The sequence below is a fragment of the Apiotrichum porosum genome, assembly GCF_003942205.1.
Source record: "Apiotrichum porosum strain DSM 27194 chromosome Unknown scaffold_7, whole genome shotgun sequence".
Classification (NCBI taxonomy): domain Eukaryota; kingdom Fungi; phylum Basidiomycota; class Tremellomycetes; order Trichosporonales; family Trichosporonaceae; genus Apiotrichum; species Apiotrichum porosum.
In genome coordinates this window covers 300,464-315,856 of record NW_021167114.1, presented here as the reverse complement: position 1 = coordinate 315,856, position 15,393 = coordinate 300,464, and the positions used below count along the sequence as shown (strand labels likewise).

Here is a 15,393-nt window from a genome sequence, read left to right as displayed (position 1 = left end):
TCTCTTGGGAACAATGACTGTGGATACTGGTGGTCCCAAGTATAGTAGCGTAAGTGGCGTGTGGCGCAGGCCCAAACGCGTGCTCAAGGTTGTACTTGACGCAACTTGTGCTGACTGGGTTTAGGAGTGGTGGTGGGGGGGGGTCGCCGGCCGGCCGGCCGGCAACGATGATGAAACAGCGCTCGGTGAGGAACCAGCAATGGGGGTCTGACATGGTACGTCGCACATGAACGTCTGGGACGTTTGGGTACGTTTGGGAACGTTTGGGCTGCGGTGGCGCTGTTTCCTCTATTCCTCTTTACACGTGTCGCGTGAGGGCGGCGCTAGCGCGCTGGCACGCGCTAGCAGAGCTCGCGACGGTGAGTGTCCGGCGACGGCGACGGCGACCGCGCACTGACATGCATGACATGGATAGTCGTATCGTCGTCCCGTCGCCCTGCTGCACCCCCTCGGCACCCGTCCGACGTCCCGACGTCCCGACGTCTGGCCTCTGGCGGTCCTGAACGCCGTTTCGGCCCCCCGCCGTCCCCACCCATGTACTCGTGCTAGTGCTAGTGCCAGTGCTCCAGACTCTAGACTCTGTCGCTTAACGACGCTGATCGCACGACGCGACGGCGCCGCTGGTAGCCGGTATGCACTGACCCCAGACAGGGCCGAGCGTGCCGGTGTGTGGCTGGCCCACGCCTCGGCGTTGCGCGGGGTGGATCGTGGATCGTGGAGACCCCGGTGGTCGCGACCAGCTCATGGCTCACCGTCCAGGCCATCCAGGCCCTCGTAGCCCTCGTAGCCGTCCTGACGGGCCGCGACGTGCCCCGTCTGTGCGGCTCGAAACACACCAACCGTAAAACCCAAACCCAACTCGGAACGTTTCCATGTTTCCATCGCTCTGGGCTGGTTAATGGGCCCCTGCGCCTTCGTACCCTCAAACACAGCCAGAGAGGGGTGGCTAACATCGGCCACAGACCGTGGACGCACAAGGGCCGCGAAGAGTGTGTCTGTGATGTGTGCAGTTCTGGGGTTGTGCTCTGGGCACACACACGGTGGCCTGTGGTATGCATTGTGGTACTGTGGCTGCCTATGGTAGCGCTGATTAACACGGGATTCTAAATCGGCGCGGAAAGTATTAGGCGCAACCACTTTTGGGTCCACCCCGGAAATCATTTTCGTCGATTTTACAGCCCTCTTTCTCTCTCAACCGCACCTTGTTCACACAAACCTCCAGCTCGCGCTCGTTCTGACACACCACTCATGCCACTCACATACTTACCGACTCAAAGGCCACAGATCTACAGACAGCCATGGGCACCTCTTTTAGTCTCGTTGCATGGCTGGCTAACCCAGGCCCCGTCCATTTAGCAAACCCCTTTCCCCTCTGCGCCTCGGCCCGAGCGCACGTTTGGCGCTCCTGGATGTGGGGATCCGTGAGCGACAAGTGCAGCGAGAACTGCGGCCTCCACCTGTCGATCAGACATGGTGTTGCCAGATGTGCGAGAAAGAAAGAGGGGTCACCGGTCGGCTTGACGATGGTGCTTTTGGTGCATGATGGCGACCATGGCCTCCGCAGTCATGGCCATGGTGTGTATTTAACAGACCTCAAGCGACACCATCGTCTCTTCCCCATCCTATCTAGCTCTTCACTTCCCCTCCCCCCCACCCGCCGTATCGTAGCTGGTCTACTCTACACCTTCCTGTCCCTTCGTTTGTTCACGACACTCTTTCCCCCCCCCACTACAGCTACCATGCTTCTCTTCCAAGTTCTCGCCATCCTTGCCGGTGCCAGCGTCGTTACGGCCGCGCCCACCGGCGTTCGCCGTGGTAGCCGCAACCACGTCTACCGCGACGAGACCATTGGCGCTACGGCTTCCGCCGCTGAGGCCACTGGTGCGCCGGCCGATGTCTCCACCGGTGGAGACTTCAACGCCTCTTCGATCCCCGACGAGATCGCGGCCGCCGGTAAAGAGTTCAACGCCACCTGGCCCACCACCGGTGCCGACTTTAACTCGTCCAAGATCCACGGCAAGCCGGGAAACAGCTCGCACCTGCGCCTCGGTTTCCCGCACTCGCAGAACCGCACCGGCGCCGCCGAGTTCAACGGTACTGCGATCATCCAGGGCCTGAGCAACAGCAGCGGCGGCGCGGCCGTGTCTTCGGCAGCCGCAGTTGTCACCTCGGCGCTTGCGGGCATCAACGAGCTCGATGCCGTTGAGCCCTCGGCCACGGCCACGGCCACCGCCACGGCAACTGACGCGGCCGCTGCCCAGTCCACCGGAGATGCCACCGCGTCTGCCGACTCGTCGTCGTCGACTGACGCAGCCTCGGGACTTCTGAGCTCGGGCTCGGACTCGGACTCTGCTTCGGGCCTCCTGAGCGGCCTGGAGAGCGGTCTCCCTACCGGCCTCAGCGGCCTTGGCTCTGGTACCGCGAACACTGCGTTCGCCATCCCCACCGACCTCAGCGCTCTCAGCGGCCTCAGCGGCCTTCTCGGTTCGGGCACTGAGAACACTGCGTTCGCCATCCCCACCGACCTCAGCGCTCTCAGCGGCCTTCTTGGTTCCGGCACCGAGAACTCTGCGTTCGCCATCCCCACCGACCTTAGCGCTCTCAGCGGCCTTCTTGGTTCCGGCACCGAGAACTCTGCGTTCGCCATCCCTACCGACCTCAGCGCTCTCAGCGGCCTCAGCGGTCTCGGCTCTGGTACTGAGAACACTGCGTTCGCCCTCCCCACCGGCCTCAGCGGCCTTAGCGGCCTCACCGGATCTACCGGTACCGGAGCCTCTGCCTCTGGTTTCAACCTCGGCTCGAACTTCGCCGCCGACGCTGTGGCCAGCGATGACACCACTGCCGACAGCAGCGCTTCCGCCACCCCCACCACTGTCAGCGGCCTTGAGTCTACCGGTACGGGAGCCTCTGCCTCTGAGTTTTCGGGTCTCAGCCTCGACTCGAGCCTCCTGAGCGGCTTGGACGGTAGCGGCTTGGCCGCGTTCCCCTCCATTTCCGGACTCTCTGGACTCACTGGCGACAACACGGCTTTCGCCCTCCCCACCGGTCTCAGCGGCCTCAGCGGTCTCTCCGGTCTCACCTCCGGTGACAACACTGCTTTCGCCCTCCCCACCGGTCTTAGCGGCCTCAGCGGTCTCAGCGGTCTCGGCTCTGGCGCCAACACCGCGTTTGCTCTCCCCACCGGACTCAGCGGCCTCAGCGGCCTCACCGGCTCTACCGACACCACCGGACTCAGCGGCCTCAGCGGCCTCACTGGCTCTACCGACACCACCGGTCTCAGCGGCCTCAGCGGTCTCAGCTCTACCACCGGCACCAGCGGTCTCAGCGGCCTCGGCTCCAACTTTGCCGCCGACGCTGTGAGCGACTCTACTTCGGACTCGACTGCCACTGCGTCGAGCGATGTCGCGTCGACCTCGGACTCTGCTATTCCCGACGACTCGATCATCGGTAACATCACCTCGTCGACCCAGGGATCCGACTCGTGCGGCTCGGGCTTCCAGAACACCCAGGCTACTGCCGCTACTGCCTCGGCCACTCTTTCGGACTCGTACGACTCGGCTGTGCCCACCGTGACCGCCACTGAGGCAGCCACTGAGGCCGCTTCGGAGACCGCCTACGTTGCCCAGACTGATGCTGCCACCGACGTTTCCGACGTGGCTTCGGAGGTCGTCACCTCGGCCCCGGCTGCCACTGCTACCTCGACCGACGACGATGGAGCCATCTTCGTTTCCGAGCTCACCGCGTCGTGGTCCTACTTCTGATGAGTGAGGCCGACCTACTTCTTCGCCCTCTCCCCCCCTTCTCATCACACTTTCCACCCACTTCATACCTTCATAGTGCCCGTGGCGCTATAAGCCATCTGTATCTTGTCAGGAACTTGGTACGATGCACTCCTTTTTACCTACATCTGAGGCAGCAGAGAGAGCGAAAAGAGTGAAACTGAGCAAACTCTTCAAATCGCCACATTGGAACTGGCCCTTTTGTTCCCTTGATCGGCCATCTCCGGCGTGCCTGGGGTCATACCATGTGCGTCACCGGCGGGCAACTGATAGCAACCGCGAAGCTTCTGATAGCGAGCACAGTAGCAATAGCAGACGACCTCATGGGCCGCTGGCCGCTGGGGTTAGCCAAGCTCTCCATTAGTATCCCGGCTGCCGCATTTAACTCGCTGAATTCGTTAACTCGTTCAAAACAACTCGCCAACGTCATTGCCAAAGAAGTTGCCGCGCGTCCTCGCAACCGAGGGGCTCGAGTCAACACACCCACTCCGCCACTCAATTGCTCAACCTCCCACTCCACCATGCCAGACAAGGACGACGTGAACCAGCCTCTCCTCAAGGATGAGGCATCTGCAGACCTCGACCGAGAGGCCCTCGTGCCCCCTCGTCAACCCCGAAGGTTACTGCGGTGGCTCGCCGCCGCCATCGTTGCGTTTGTGGTCATCGAGGCGGCTGTGGTGAACCATGTGCGTCCGGACAGTGCCAGCCTGGCGGGAAACCTCAATACATGTGCTCCACCCGATGCTGTGAGCATCAAGGCCCCGCGAACCAGTGAGTCGCAACACAGCTGTGGCATTGTTTGAATGTGACGTGATAGCTGACCTCGCAGACCTGTGGAAGAACCTCAGCGTCAAGGAAGCTGTCGACCTCAAGAAGTGGCTGTCGGATCCGGCTCGCAGCCTGAACCTGACCGACTCAGAACTAGCTCTCGACACGTAAGTGTCAAACGGCAAAGTGGCCGTCGTCCGCTCACGCGACGCCCACAGTGACAACTTTATTCATCTGGTCGAGAATTACCCTCCTCCCAAAGCATCTGCGCTGGCCCATCTCCACGACCCAAAGGAAGTGGTCGACCGCTATGCTCGTGCCATCATCAACCACGGTCCTGCCGAGAAGATTGTCGACTATCTCGTCGGCCCTCTCCCACCCTCCAACAAGACGACTATTCGGCCACTGACGGAAATCTACCACGCGCCCATCCCACACAATGCGCGCACAACGTTCAACTACGCCGTGCTGGCCGAGATGATCGTGGACATGCTCAGCCCCGTGGACGACATCACGCGCGACCTGTTCAACGTCTCTGCGCTGGACGGCACCGTCAGCGTCTCGGCGACCATGCCTCTTTCGTATGACGGCACTTGGCGCAGGACGTGGGTCCAGCTCAAGCGAAACGTCCCTGGTGGATGGCTGCATCCATTGGACTTCAACTTCCTCGTCAGTTTTTCGCTTTCCGAGCTTCGAACTGAACTGTCCAGGTTGACATGACGGGCACCGACGTGTCAAAGTACCACATCCTGGTATACGTCCACAACGGCAAGATGTACCGTGGTGTGGACGAGCTTCGGGCGGCATTTGAGCGCGGTGAGCTGCGCCGCATGGAGGACTGGGACGGCTCGGACTGGGCCACACGCGCCATCAAGGGCAAGCGGCGGGACCTGGACGACCGCGCGGGACCACGCACTGTTCAGTCGGACGGCGCCCGCTACCGCGCCGACGTGGATGAGGGCTACGTCACATGGATGGGCTGGTCAATGTACCTCAGCTTTGAGCGGGACATGGGTCTGCACCTATGGGACATCCGGTTCAAGGACGAGCGTATCATTTACGAGCTAGCGCCACAGGAGGCCATGGCGCAGTACTCGGGTTCCGACCCGCACCAGGCCTCGACGGTCTGGCTGGACCGCGCGTTTGGCATGGGGGGTAATGTCCGCGAAGTCATTCTCGGGTACGACTGTCCGCACCATGCCTTGCTCTTGAACGCTACCGTTCACGAAATGGGGTCGTCGAACCGCCGCAATGCCATTTGCGTCTTTGAGCGCGAGGCTGGCCGGCCGCTCTCCCGCCACACTGGCAAGGCCAAGAACGAGATGGGTGCCGTCAAGGGCTACGAGTTGGTTGTTCGCACAGTCTCGACAGTGGGCAACTATGACTATATCTTTGACCAGGTGTTCGGCCTGGACGGAACCATCGAGGTCCGCGTCAGTGCCTCTGGATACCTCCAAGGCGGTGTCTGGAACGACAAGCAAGCGCCATACGGCCACCAGCTTCGTCCAGGATCCATGGGAAGCCTCCACGACCATATAATCAACTACAAGATCGACTTTGACGTCTTGGGCACCAACAACTCGTTTATGAAGGTCAGCCTGGAGCAAGAGAAGCTCGCCGAGGAGTGGTTCGAGGTCGACGGCTGGGGCCCTGTCACGCAGACCAAGATTGTGCGAACCCACGTCGAGGAAGAGGCGCTCTTCCAGTACCCGGCCAACATGGAGGGAGCGTATGTCGTCGTCAATGAGGATGAGCACAACGCTTGGGGTAACCCGCGCGGATACGCTCTACACCCAGGACCACTGTGTCGCCTGACCAACCTCGACGCCAAGCGGACGGAAAACTCGGTCAACTGGGCCAAGCACCACCTCGCCGTGTCTCGGCGGCACGACAACGAGCCGTCGTCCTCGTCGATGTGGAACGGCAATCTCCCCGGCGCCCCGCCAGTCAACTTTTACAAGTTTTTCAACAACGAGTCGCTCGCACAGCAAGACCTCGTCGTGTGGGTCAACCTCGGCACACACCACCTTCCTCGCGCCGAGGACGCGCCGAATACGCTCACCAACGTGGCCACGAGCTACATTTTGCTCGTGCCGTGGAACTTTAACGACAATGACGCCAGTCTCGACTCGCGCAACTCTGTGCTTCTTAACAATGACGGCAAGGCGTGGAAGATTGAGGAAGCTGCTCGTCAGCCACACTGTGTGGTCCCACCAGAGCCGCGTCTGACGTATACTGGCCTCGAGGCCTGGAGGGACGATGGAACTCCGTATAGTCCGGTAGAGATCGGCGAGCTTCGGACCCATGGTGAGTCGGATGGGGTGCGACGAGTAACGAAGGCACACGCTTGGAACCGGGGAAGATGGCGAACTGAGGGTCGTGAAGGGTCGACGACCAACGGCGCTGGCGATGTGGCGCTGGACGATACCGATTCCAGTACCCAACACGGCCAGCGCCAAGCCAGAGTCGTTCGCAAGCGATTGGAAGCGAGAGGAAACGGTTACTGACGCTCGCAGCCGAAGCCATCCACGCGTTTGGCATGTGAGAGCGGCGTAGACTTGTGCATGCCAACGTTCTTCGTCGCATGAGCTCGGCAGCGGTTCCTGCAGAACTGAATTTTGAGGTCATTTTCCGGAATTTTCACGAGCCGACAATAGATGACCGCTACGCGTCCCAATACTGCCATCCCTATCCATCTACACTTCCTCCCCTATGCTATTGATCATCTACCTTCCTCTAATTACCCTGGGGACCATCCGCCATTGTGGCCGTCCAAACCCGCTGAACGTGTTTTTTCTTGTCGCCGACAATCTACGGCTTCACACCCTCAAAGATGATGAACTGCCACGAGTGCTTCCGGACAATGTGCTTGCGCGCGGCCCACTCGACAGCAGTGTACTCGGTGGTAGTGGGCGTGACCGACTCGGGGTGCGCAAAGGTGTTGGTGGCGGCAAGGTCGTCCGAGTAGACCTCGGTGACCTGGACCTTGTCGAGCTTGAAGGCGGCAAAGTCAATGTCGGCGGGCCAGTCAACCGTAGGGTGACGGTTGAGGACGCTGAGGCGGATGCTGGTCTTGCCCTCCTCCTCGGCGGCCATGCAGACCATGTCAACGTAGCGCGGGGCAAGGTTGGTCTGCTGGATGAAGACGGGGTACGAGGGGCCGTCGTACGCGTCGGGCATGGAGGGGAGCGTGATGAGGTGGCCGTTCTTCATGTACTTGCCGAACATCTTGAGACTGAGGGGTCAGCTGGCGACAAAACCATGGTAGCGGACACTTACGGCCAGAAGGTCGTCTGCCTGCAGATGCCATCGGGGGTCGTCATGAGAGGCGCAATAACGTTGACACTCTGGGCGAGGCACGCGACGGCGACGTCCTTGTGATGCCTGACGAGAATGTTGAGCCACGCCACGACGCCGAGCATGTCGGTGTAGTCGTAGATCTGCTCAAGACCAATCTCTCCGGGGGCCTTGTCTGTGTCCCAGACGTTCCACTCGTCAAAGGCAATCTTGACGTCGCGGGCCGGGATACCACGGAAGGTGTTGTCAATGTTGGCGAGGTCGATGAGCGACTTTGTGATCTCAATAGCGCGCTCGGCGGCAGCAGGACCAAACACATTCTTCTCGTATTCGTAGCCGGCAACGTCCGAGTCGGTCGAGTGGCCAAGCATCGAGTAGAAGTGGATGGAGTGGAGGTCGATGAAGGGCACAAGGGCCTGGAGGATCTCGCGGTCCCAGTCGGACCAACCGGTCTCACCACAGCTCACGAGCTTGATGGTAGGGTCGACCAGCTTGAGACCGTGGGCCCAACGACGAGCCTCAGTAGCGTACGCGGTAGCACCGAGGTTACCGACCTGCCAGGGACCCCACACTGTCTGTTAGCTGATATCACAAGAGCGTCATGTCTCCACTCACTCTCGTTACCGAGACCCCAGTACTTGACGTTGTGGGGCTCGTCGCGGCCAGTGTTCTTGCGACGGAGGTTGGCCCAGTGGGTGTTTCCGGTGCCGTTGCAGTACTCGACCCAAGCGAGAGCCTCCTCGTAGGTACCAGATCCCACTGTTCGGTCAGCTTATGAAGTCTCGTCAAAAAGCAAACAACGTACTGTTGAGACAGATGTAAGGCTCCCAGCCGTTGGCACGGCACATGTCGATAAACTCGTCGGTACCAAACTGGTTGGTCTCGGGGGTACCCAGCCATGCGAGCTCGATGCGGGCGGGGCGGAGAGCCTGGGGACCGACACCGTCCTGCCAGTGGTAGTTGCTCACATAGTTGCCGCCGGGCCAGCGCATCATGGGGATCTCGAGCTCGCCATCAGAGGCAAGAACCTTCTGAACATCCTTGCGCCAAGGAGCGCGGCCCTTGGTGCGCTCGGTGCCGTCCTCCTGCGAAATGAGGAGCTCGGCGGGCGAAGGGGCGGCGGGGTTGTCCACGAGGCCGCCGTAGATGCAGCGCCCGAGGTGCTCAATGAAGCCACCGTAGAGCTTGTCGCTGACGGGACCGGCGGTGGGGTCAACCTTGAAGCGCGGGTCAAGGATAACGGGAACAGGCGTGAAAGCCTCGGGGTGAGTGGGCTCCTTCTTGCACTTGGACTTGCCGCGCAGAACTCCCTGCTGAATAGTGGTGTAGAGCATCGTGGAAAGCTGGTAACTGGGGGATGGAAGAGACACGTCGTCTTAACGGCTGCACATAAGTATGCCAGGACAGCGCTGGGCATCGCCGTTGCTCGCGCATGCTCGCCGTGCTCCTTGGTACGGATGAAGCCTTCGGCAGAGCGGTTGTCACATCAGCCGGCACATTGTCGGCACGTTCACCCGGATCAGCGGCCCGGCATATCCCCCTGCCAAGTTTAACACCGATGTCGATGCCCCGCGTGCCCCGTGGCATTCTAATGCGGGGGCCGCGTTTGTCCACTTCCTCCATAGGCAGTCGGGGCAGACCTGCACGATGGGAACAACCGATCTGTGGCCCCCTGTGGCCACTGTCGGATGTGGGCAAAAGGGTGGCACGCCTCACCGAGATGGAAAAGGCGCGGAGCCGCAGTCGAGGCACATTTGTCCAGAGTGCCGCCGGCAGTCCTTGGAAGCTAGACAAGATAAGGCGCGCAAGAAGATGCTCCAACTACCGCTGGCGCAGCAGCTCTCGGTATTGTAACGGGACATCAATGCAATGACATGTATATCCGCCCAGAAATGGACGCGACTGTACCAAGCCTGGACCCGACGCCACCGTGCTAGACGATATACCAGATTCCGGTCCATTTCCCCCAAGCAACAGCCAGTTGTCTACCTGCGACGGTGGTCTTCTCCAGACCATGCACTTTTGGGACGGTGCAGGTGCAGGCCTCCTCGGTCGCGGTCCTCGCCCTCTCGCCTACGACGGTGATCGCGGTCGCGCTCTCGGTCACGGCTGTCACGGCTGTCTCTGCTATCCCTTCCCTCTCTGCCGTGGGTGCGCGACGACGTAAAGGAGATCTCCCGACGCTTACCCGACTCTTGCGACCGGCGAACAGCTTCTGCCATCGCGTTTTGTTGAGTCAAAAGAGCCTTGGGCCCGTAAGTTGGGATCTCCGCTTCGATTCCTCGACGTGTCAGCCAACCGCCACTGGGGAACGCGGTCGCACGTTCGTCGAGGTCCACAAATTCCACCTGGGAGCGTTAGATGTTTCATTTGCAAGTGGTAATCTAACTCACGAGTTTTGCGTAGATGTGTGGGTTTGCAAACGAAGATGACGACATGATTGACGAGTTGATGTGTTGTCCCTGTCGCTTGATTCGAAGGTACTGTGACACCTTGGCCTGGAGGTTAGGCGGTTGAATGGGTCACTTAACCTACCTTGAGTCGCAGGTCTGACTCTGCGGGGTCGACGGCGGCTGGGATGCCCCAGTCGGCAACACCATCAATCTCGGGAGGTCGTGTTGCGACACGGAAGATATCTTGTTCCGTCATACCTGCAAACCGGTCATCCTCAGGCTCCGGTACAGGGGAATCTCCTTGAGGTTCTTGGTCGAGGTTCACCTCAGCGGACGACCGATGACGCTTGGCTGGGCGCGGAGAGGCACCGTTCCGGTCAGAGTCATGGGCCGGTGACCCTCGGCGAGACGGGCGGGACGGAGGTTGCGGAGAGGCCACCGCCGGTGATGCCTGTTGCGACGCAGATGCTGGTGCTGGACGTGTGTCAACACCGATGTTACACAAAATGTCCATAGCTGCCAGACATACCTAAAGGACGACCATTGCCACCCAGACGCTAGATAGACATTGGAAGGATTGGCAAAACAAATCAAGAAGGTAAAGCGTGATCCAGTGTTGCTCGACTGTGGGGCGGTAAACTTACGGACGGGCCGGCCATGGGGTTGGGCGGGGACGAGTCAGAGTCGTCGGCGTAGTGGGAAAGGCCTAGCATATGGTGTGAGTGGACTGGCGGTGACGTTGTGTACGTTACTCACCTTGCATGTGGTGGAGTGTGTGGTGGAGAGAACAAGACGGCGCGAGGACGCGATTAACCGTGTCGCATTAAGACGATCTGAATACCTTTTGAAGTGTCGCCATCCTATTACAATTAGAATAATTTTCTAATCCCGGAAGTAGTCCCGGTGATCTCCGCGGTGTTTTCATGTTGGACCATTGCGTGCTTGACGCTCATGTACGCACCGTTGCGACCATCCTCTCTTTCTGCTGGCTCGTGTGCACCATCCTCATCACTCTACACCACCTCTGCCGACGACAAAAATGGACGAGTTTCCTCTTCCAGAGCCGCCCAGCAGGAACCGCAATGATCTCGCCATCGAGCTCATCTCGGGCTCGTTTGGTGGAGCTGCCCAGGTCATCTCGGGCCAGGTGAGTTCATGGGTTCGCTTCCAGTAACTGACATCCAGCCCCTCGACACACTGAAGACGGTAGGTACAGAAAGCCAAGTGGCTGTTGAGCGTCAACTGACGTCGTTAGCGTGCCCAGACTGCCCCTGCTGGAAAGTACAAGAACACCCTCGACATCCTCAAGCAGACTGTTCGCAAGGAAGGTGTCTTGGCTCTTTACAAGGGTATGTGGCTGCCAAGTTGTCGAGGGCCATCAGCTGACCACCGTAGGAATGGTATGCCTCTAGGTTTGTATCCATCATCACCGTGCTGACCTGGTACAGATGTCTCCTCTCATGGGTGTTGCGGCGGTCAACTCGCTCCTCTTCACGGCTTACGGCGCCTCGCGCCGCCTCATCTCTCCCTACCCCGACCTCTCCATCCCACAGGTCGCTGCGGCAGGTGCCATGGCTGGTGCAGCTAATGCCATCCTTGCCTCTCCCGTTGAGATGTTCAAGATCCGCATGCAGGGACAGTACGGTGGTGCGGGAGACAAGAAGCTCGGTACCGTCGTCCGGGACATGTGGAACGAGCACGGCTTCCGTCGCGGTATCATGAGGGGTTACATTGTAGGTTTGAGCAAGAGGCTGAGTTAGCGGACGTGATTGCTGACAACCCCGCAGATCACATTTGTCAAGGAGATGCCAGCCTATGCCGGCTTCTACGCTGGATACGAGACCACCAAGCGCTTCTTCCAGAAGCAGTTTGGCTCAAAGGACATTCCCGTGTGGGCCGTCCTCACTTCTGGCGGTCTTGGTGGTGTCTCGTACTGGCTTTGCTCGTACCCCTTGGACATTGCCAAGTCTCGTATCCAGCTTGCGCCCAACCCGCCTATGCGTGGTAACTGGCTCAAGGGCGGCTACATTGTGCATGAGCTCAAGAGCATTGTCGCCGAGGGTGGTGTGTGAGTACTCGTGACATCTCTCCAGCAACCACAACGGAGCAGCCAGCTCGCAAAAGCGAAAAAAGCGGGCCACGGCGAATGCCATGGTTGCCGTCGGACCTGGTTGTTGCAAAAACCTGCACACGTTTCTGACATCAACAGCAAGGCCCTCTTCCGTGGCCTCGGGCCATCCCTCATCCGTGCCCTCCCCGCGGCGTCCTCGACCTTTGTCACCTTCGAGCTGACTAGGGAATACATCATCAAACACGACCTCATTTAGAGACCTCTTAGACTTGTACCAATCCCAGCTGCGCCTGGGCAAGATGCCAGGTGTTCATAGGGTTGTCAGGAACATGCAACACTACTTGTCACAACAACTCCGTCGAACGATTCAAATGTGTACATAAATTTGCTTTTGAGCATCCTACAACCACCACCCCTAGTTACCCTTCGCCGCCTCGACCATGTAACTCATTAACTGCGAATAAATGGCCGCCTGTGCAGCCTGGTCTGAAGCCGTACCGCCACCGCTACCACCCATGAACGACGCGTTGTTCCATTCTCCTGTTCCGCCTTGAGTTCCGGGTATAGTGAAGGGAGGGCCATTGCCCATGTCGTTGCCGTTCGATCCACTGGGGCCCGCGTTCATCCCCTGCTGCGCTCCCATAGATCCGTTCCAATCGTTTTGCGGTAGAGTCACAGGTGTGGAGCCCAAGTCGCTCAAGTCCCATTCCCACGGCATGGTCGCGCCGGAGGGAGCATCACTTGGGCCAGCACCGCCCTCGCTCATGATGTTGTTCCAGTAGAACTGGGGCAGCTGGAACAACGACGGGCCACCCGGCGTAGCAGCTGGTCCTGGTGTAGCCGGTGGGCCCATCGAACGTTGCACCGGTGTTGGTGGTTGTGAACCGCCTGCCAGGTTGCGCCCCATTGTACGCAGTCCTTCCGGCAAGCTTGGCGAGTTGACAGCCGGAGAGACAGTCGAAACAGGAGACGGACCAGCGGGACCAGTGGTGTCGTCCAGGTCACCCGACGAGAGCTTGAGACCGCCGTGAATCAGGGCTTCAAAGAAGACCTTGTGTGCTGACGCCGCCGGCCACGAGGACGAAAAGTCACGCAACCAGATGCAGCACTGGGCAAAGTTGACCTTGGCGCGGTGGGCAAGCTCCTCATCCGGGTCCGACGCGTCAAACGCCACGAATAGTGTGATCATAGACAGCATGTGGATGGCGTCGGAGCTCACCTGGCCCAGCAACTTGTGCCGGTCCAGGAGAGCCAGTAGATCCACCACCGCTTCGCTTGCCGCTGTGCACGTCTTGTGAGCATTGGCCGACAGTTCTGGCGCGTTGGTGGCACGAGGATAGCGCTTGATGAATCGCGAGTGGAGCATGATTTTGGCAGTGTACCACCACTGAAGGGCTCGTTAGCGGCTGCAATTATCGAAGGCAGCAAAGCACTTACAGCAAGGCCAATGACATGGTGAGGCAACGGCGAAATTGACCCGTGATCGACATCGATCTGCGGTGGCATGTTGGCACGCCAATCGTCGAGCTGCTGGGCAATCACCTCGGCGCGACGAATTGTATCGTGACGCGCATTGAGTGCAGCTACAAAGTGCTGGTCCCAGGGTTCGACACAAGGCGGAGGCGTAACGTCCAGGTCGACGATATCCTCGACAATCATGGCAAGACGTGTGGTCCACACAAAGTAGGTCATGACGTAGCCTCGGCGTGGAACGATATGCCGAACCCCCCGCGGCAAAGGGGCGCTGCTGGCAGTCTGAGGGGGCCAGGTTTCAAACTCGTCTGCTTCTGAGACGGAAGGCAGTGGGGTGGACGAGCGACGGTAAGGGAGGAGGCAGGGTCGACCCGTCTCCTCTGCAAGAATCTTGTCCAAGACATATGCGTTCTATACATTAGCTTTGGGTGCGGCCGGTGACTCACCCAGTAGACTCGTGCACGTTGCTCAGTCTCGCCGGCGTCTAGGGTAGCCGTAGACGCCATGTGCAGTCCCAGATTGAGGGCCATACAGCTCGCACGTCCGGCGTAGGAGAATGCTGATCGCTTATCACCACAACCTGTCTGACGCAATGACAGGATCATGAGTGCCTGGAGCACGTCGAGACGCGATTCGTTGCGACAGTGGTGAAGCGCAGTCTCCGCCATGGCAAACAGCTTGTCGGCATCTAGTCCGTCTTTGCCACCAGCCACAGGATTCCTTTCCAAGCACGCAGCAATAGCAAGCATAGAGAGGAGGAGAGGGGCTGACGTGGCGTGTGGATTGAACATGGGCTTGTAGATGAGAGGCCACACATTCTGCAGCGGGCGGCGTGTGAACAAGATATGGGTGTCGGCATGAACCGTCGGTTGGGCATTCGGTACGATGGATCATCGGTGGCAAAATGAAAAGGGGACACGTCAGCTCAAGATAGCACACAATTAAGATCCAACTAACGTGTACGTGCACAAAGTACACGGCGAGGAGCTCATCGACTAGTGTCGGAGGCAGGCCCAGAAGTGGTGGGCGTCGGCGCTTGGCGGACAGGACCGGCCTTGGGGACGTTGAGCCAGAGTCGCCTGATCCGTTACCGGCACGGCTGTTCTCATGATGCGATGAACTGACAACATGGGACGAAACGTGATCGTTGCGTTCGTCGTCCTCGCTGTCCTGCTCATCCTTGCGCCCAGGGGAGCCAGAGTCACCGCCTGTGCGGCGTCGGAAGCCAGGTGCGGGGCCACTGCGCAGTATTAGGGCTGGGTGACTAAACCACGAAGGCTATTCCTTTTACGTACCGCTTCCTCACAGGTGTCTCAAACGTACACTCGACGCGGGCTTCGCGACAGAGCTTGCAGGTTGGTTCACCCGTGGTCGCTGATGGAGCAATGTCTTCGCATTTCATGCGGCGCCTGGGGTCAGTTGGTAGCCAAATAGACGCTGCTCACTGCTTGCATCCCTGTGACTGTTAGCAATGGGAAGGCGCATCCGAAACATCCAAACCACCTACGTCGCATGCGCGCGAGGAGCGCTTACGCGCGGAGGACACAGCAGACATTGCCGCTGGAGCACGTTGCGTCGATTCGGGGACTGTCTTGATACACTGGGTAACGTT

At 59.6% G+C, this 15,393-nt stretch overlaps 7 protein-coding genes across 7 annotated transcripts; 3 read left to right on the top strand and 4 right to left on the bottom strand.

Annotated features, from left to right (window-relative positions):
• Positions 1-741: 741 nt before the first annotated feature.
• On the bottom strand, positions 742-1,058 carry EHS24_008415 (uncharacterized protein; the record flags this gene model as incomplete). Its single annotated transcript, XM_028623729.1, has 2 exons — positions 742-995; positions 1,040-1,058. 2 exons carry the CDS (start codon positions 1,056-1,058, stop codon positions 742-744), a joined length of 273 nt encoding a protein of 90 aa, XP_028475703.1.
• Positions 1,059-1,739: 681 nt separating this feature from the next.
• EHS24_008414 (uncharacterized protein) lies at positions 1,740-3,761 on the top strand (the record flags this gene model as incomplete). The annotated part of the gene is made up of 1 exon (XM_028623728.1): positions 1,740-3,761. One exon carries the CDS (start codon positions 1,740-1,742, stop codon positions 3,759-3,761), a length of 2,022 nt encoding a protein of 673 aa, XP_028475702.1.
• A 341-nt stretch (positions 3,762-4,102) lies between these two features.
• On the top strand, positions 4,103-7,054 carry EHS24_008413 (uncharacterized protein; the record flags this gene model as incomplete). The annotated part of the gene is made up of 4 exons (XM_028623727.1): positions 4,103-4,550; positions 4,609-4,714; positions 4,766-5,216; positions 5,258-7,054. 4 exons carry the CDS (start codon positions 4,103-4,105, stop codon positions 7,052-7,054), a joined length of 2,802 nt encoding a protein of 933 aa, XP_028475701.1.
• Positions 7,055-7,358: 304 nt separating this feature from the next.
• Positions 7,359-9,178, bottom strand: EHS24_008412 (uncharacterized protein; the record flags this gene model as incomplete). Its single annotated transcript, XM_028623726.1, has 4 exons — positions 7,359-7,782; positions 7,827-8,415; positions 8,460-8,603; positions 8,650-9,178. The coding sequence occupies 4 exons, from the start codon at positions 9,176-9,178 to the stop codon at positions 7,359-7,361; spliced, it is 1,686 nt and encodes a 561-aa protein (XP_028475700.1).
• Positions 9,179-9,777: 599 nt separating this feature from the next.
• Positions 9,778-11,000, bottom strand: EHS24_008411 (uncharacterized protein; the record flags this gene model as incomplete). The annotated part of the gene is made up of 7 exons (XM_028623725.1): positions 9,778-9,986; positions 10,033-10,192; positions 10,238-10,342; positions 10,380-10,711; positions 10,767-10,794; positions 10,882-10,943; positions 10,994-11,000. The coding sequence occupies 7 exons, from the start codon at positions 10,998-11,000 to the stop codon at positions 9,778-9,780; spliced, it is 903 nt and encodes a 300-aa protein (XP_028475699.1).
• Positions 11,001-11,276: 276 nt separating this feature from the next.
• Positions 11,277-12,564, top strand: EHS24_008410 (uncharacterized protein; the record flags this gene model as incomplete). The annotated part of the gene is made up of 6 exons (XM_028623724.1): positions 11,277-11,384; positions 11,423-11,443; positions 11,493-11,552; positions 11,686-11,970; positions 12,025-12,305; positions 12,447-12,564. 6 exons carry the CDS (start codon positions 11,277-11,279, stop codon positions 12,562-12,564), a joined length of 873 nt encoding a protein of 290 aa, XP_028475698.1.
• A 159-nt stretch (positions 12,565-12,723) lies between these two features.
• Positions 12,724-15,183, bottom strand: EHS24_008409 (uncharacterized protein; the record flags this gene model as incomplete). Its single annotated transcript, XM_028623723.1, has 5 exons — positions 12,724-13,695; positions 13,746-14,171; positions 14,228-14,599; positions 14,739-15,021; positions 15,077-15,183. The coding sequence occupies 5 exons, from the start codon at positions 15,181-15,183 to the stop codon at positions 12,724-12,726; spliced, it is 2,160 nt and encodes a 719-aa protein (XP_028475697.1).
• Between the last annotated feature and the right edge of the window lie 210 nt (positions 15,184-15,393).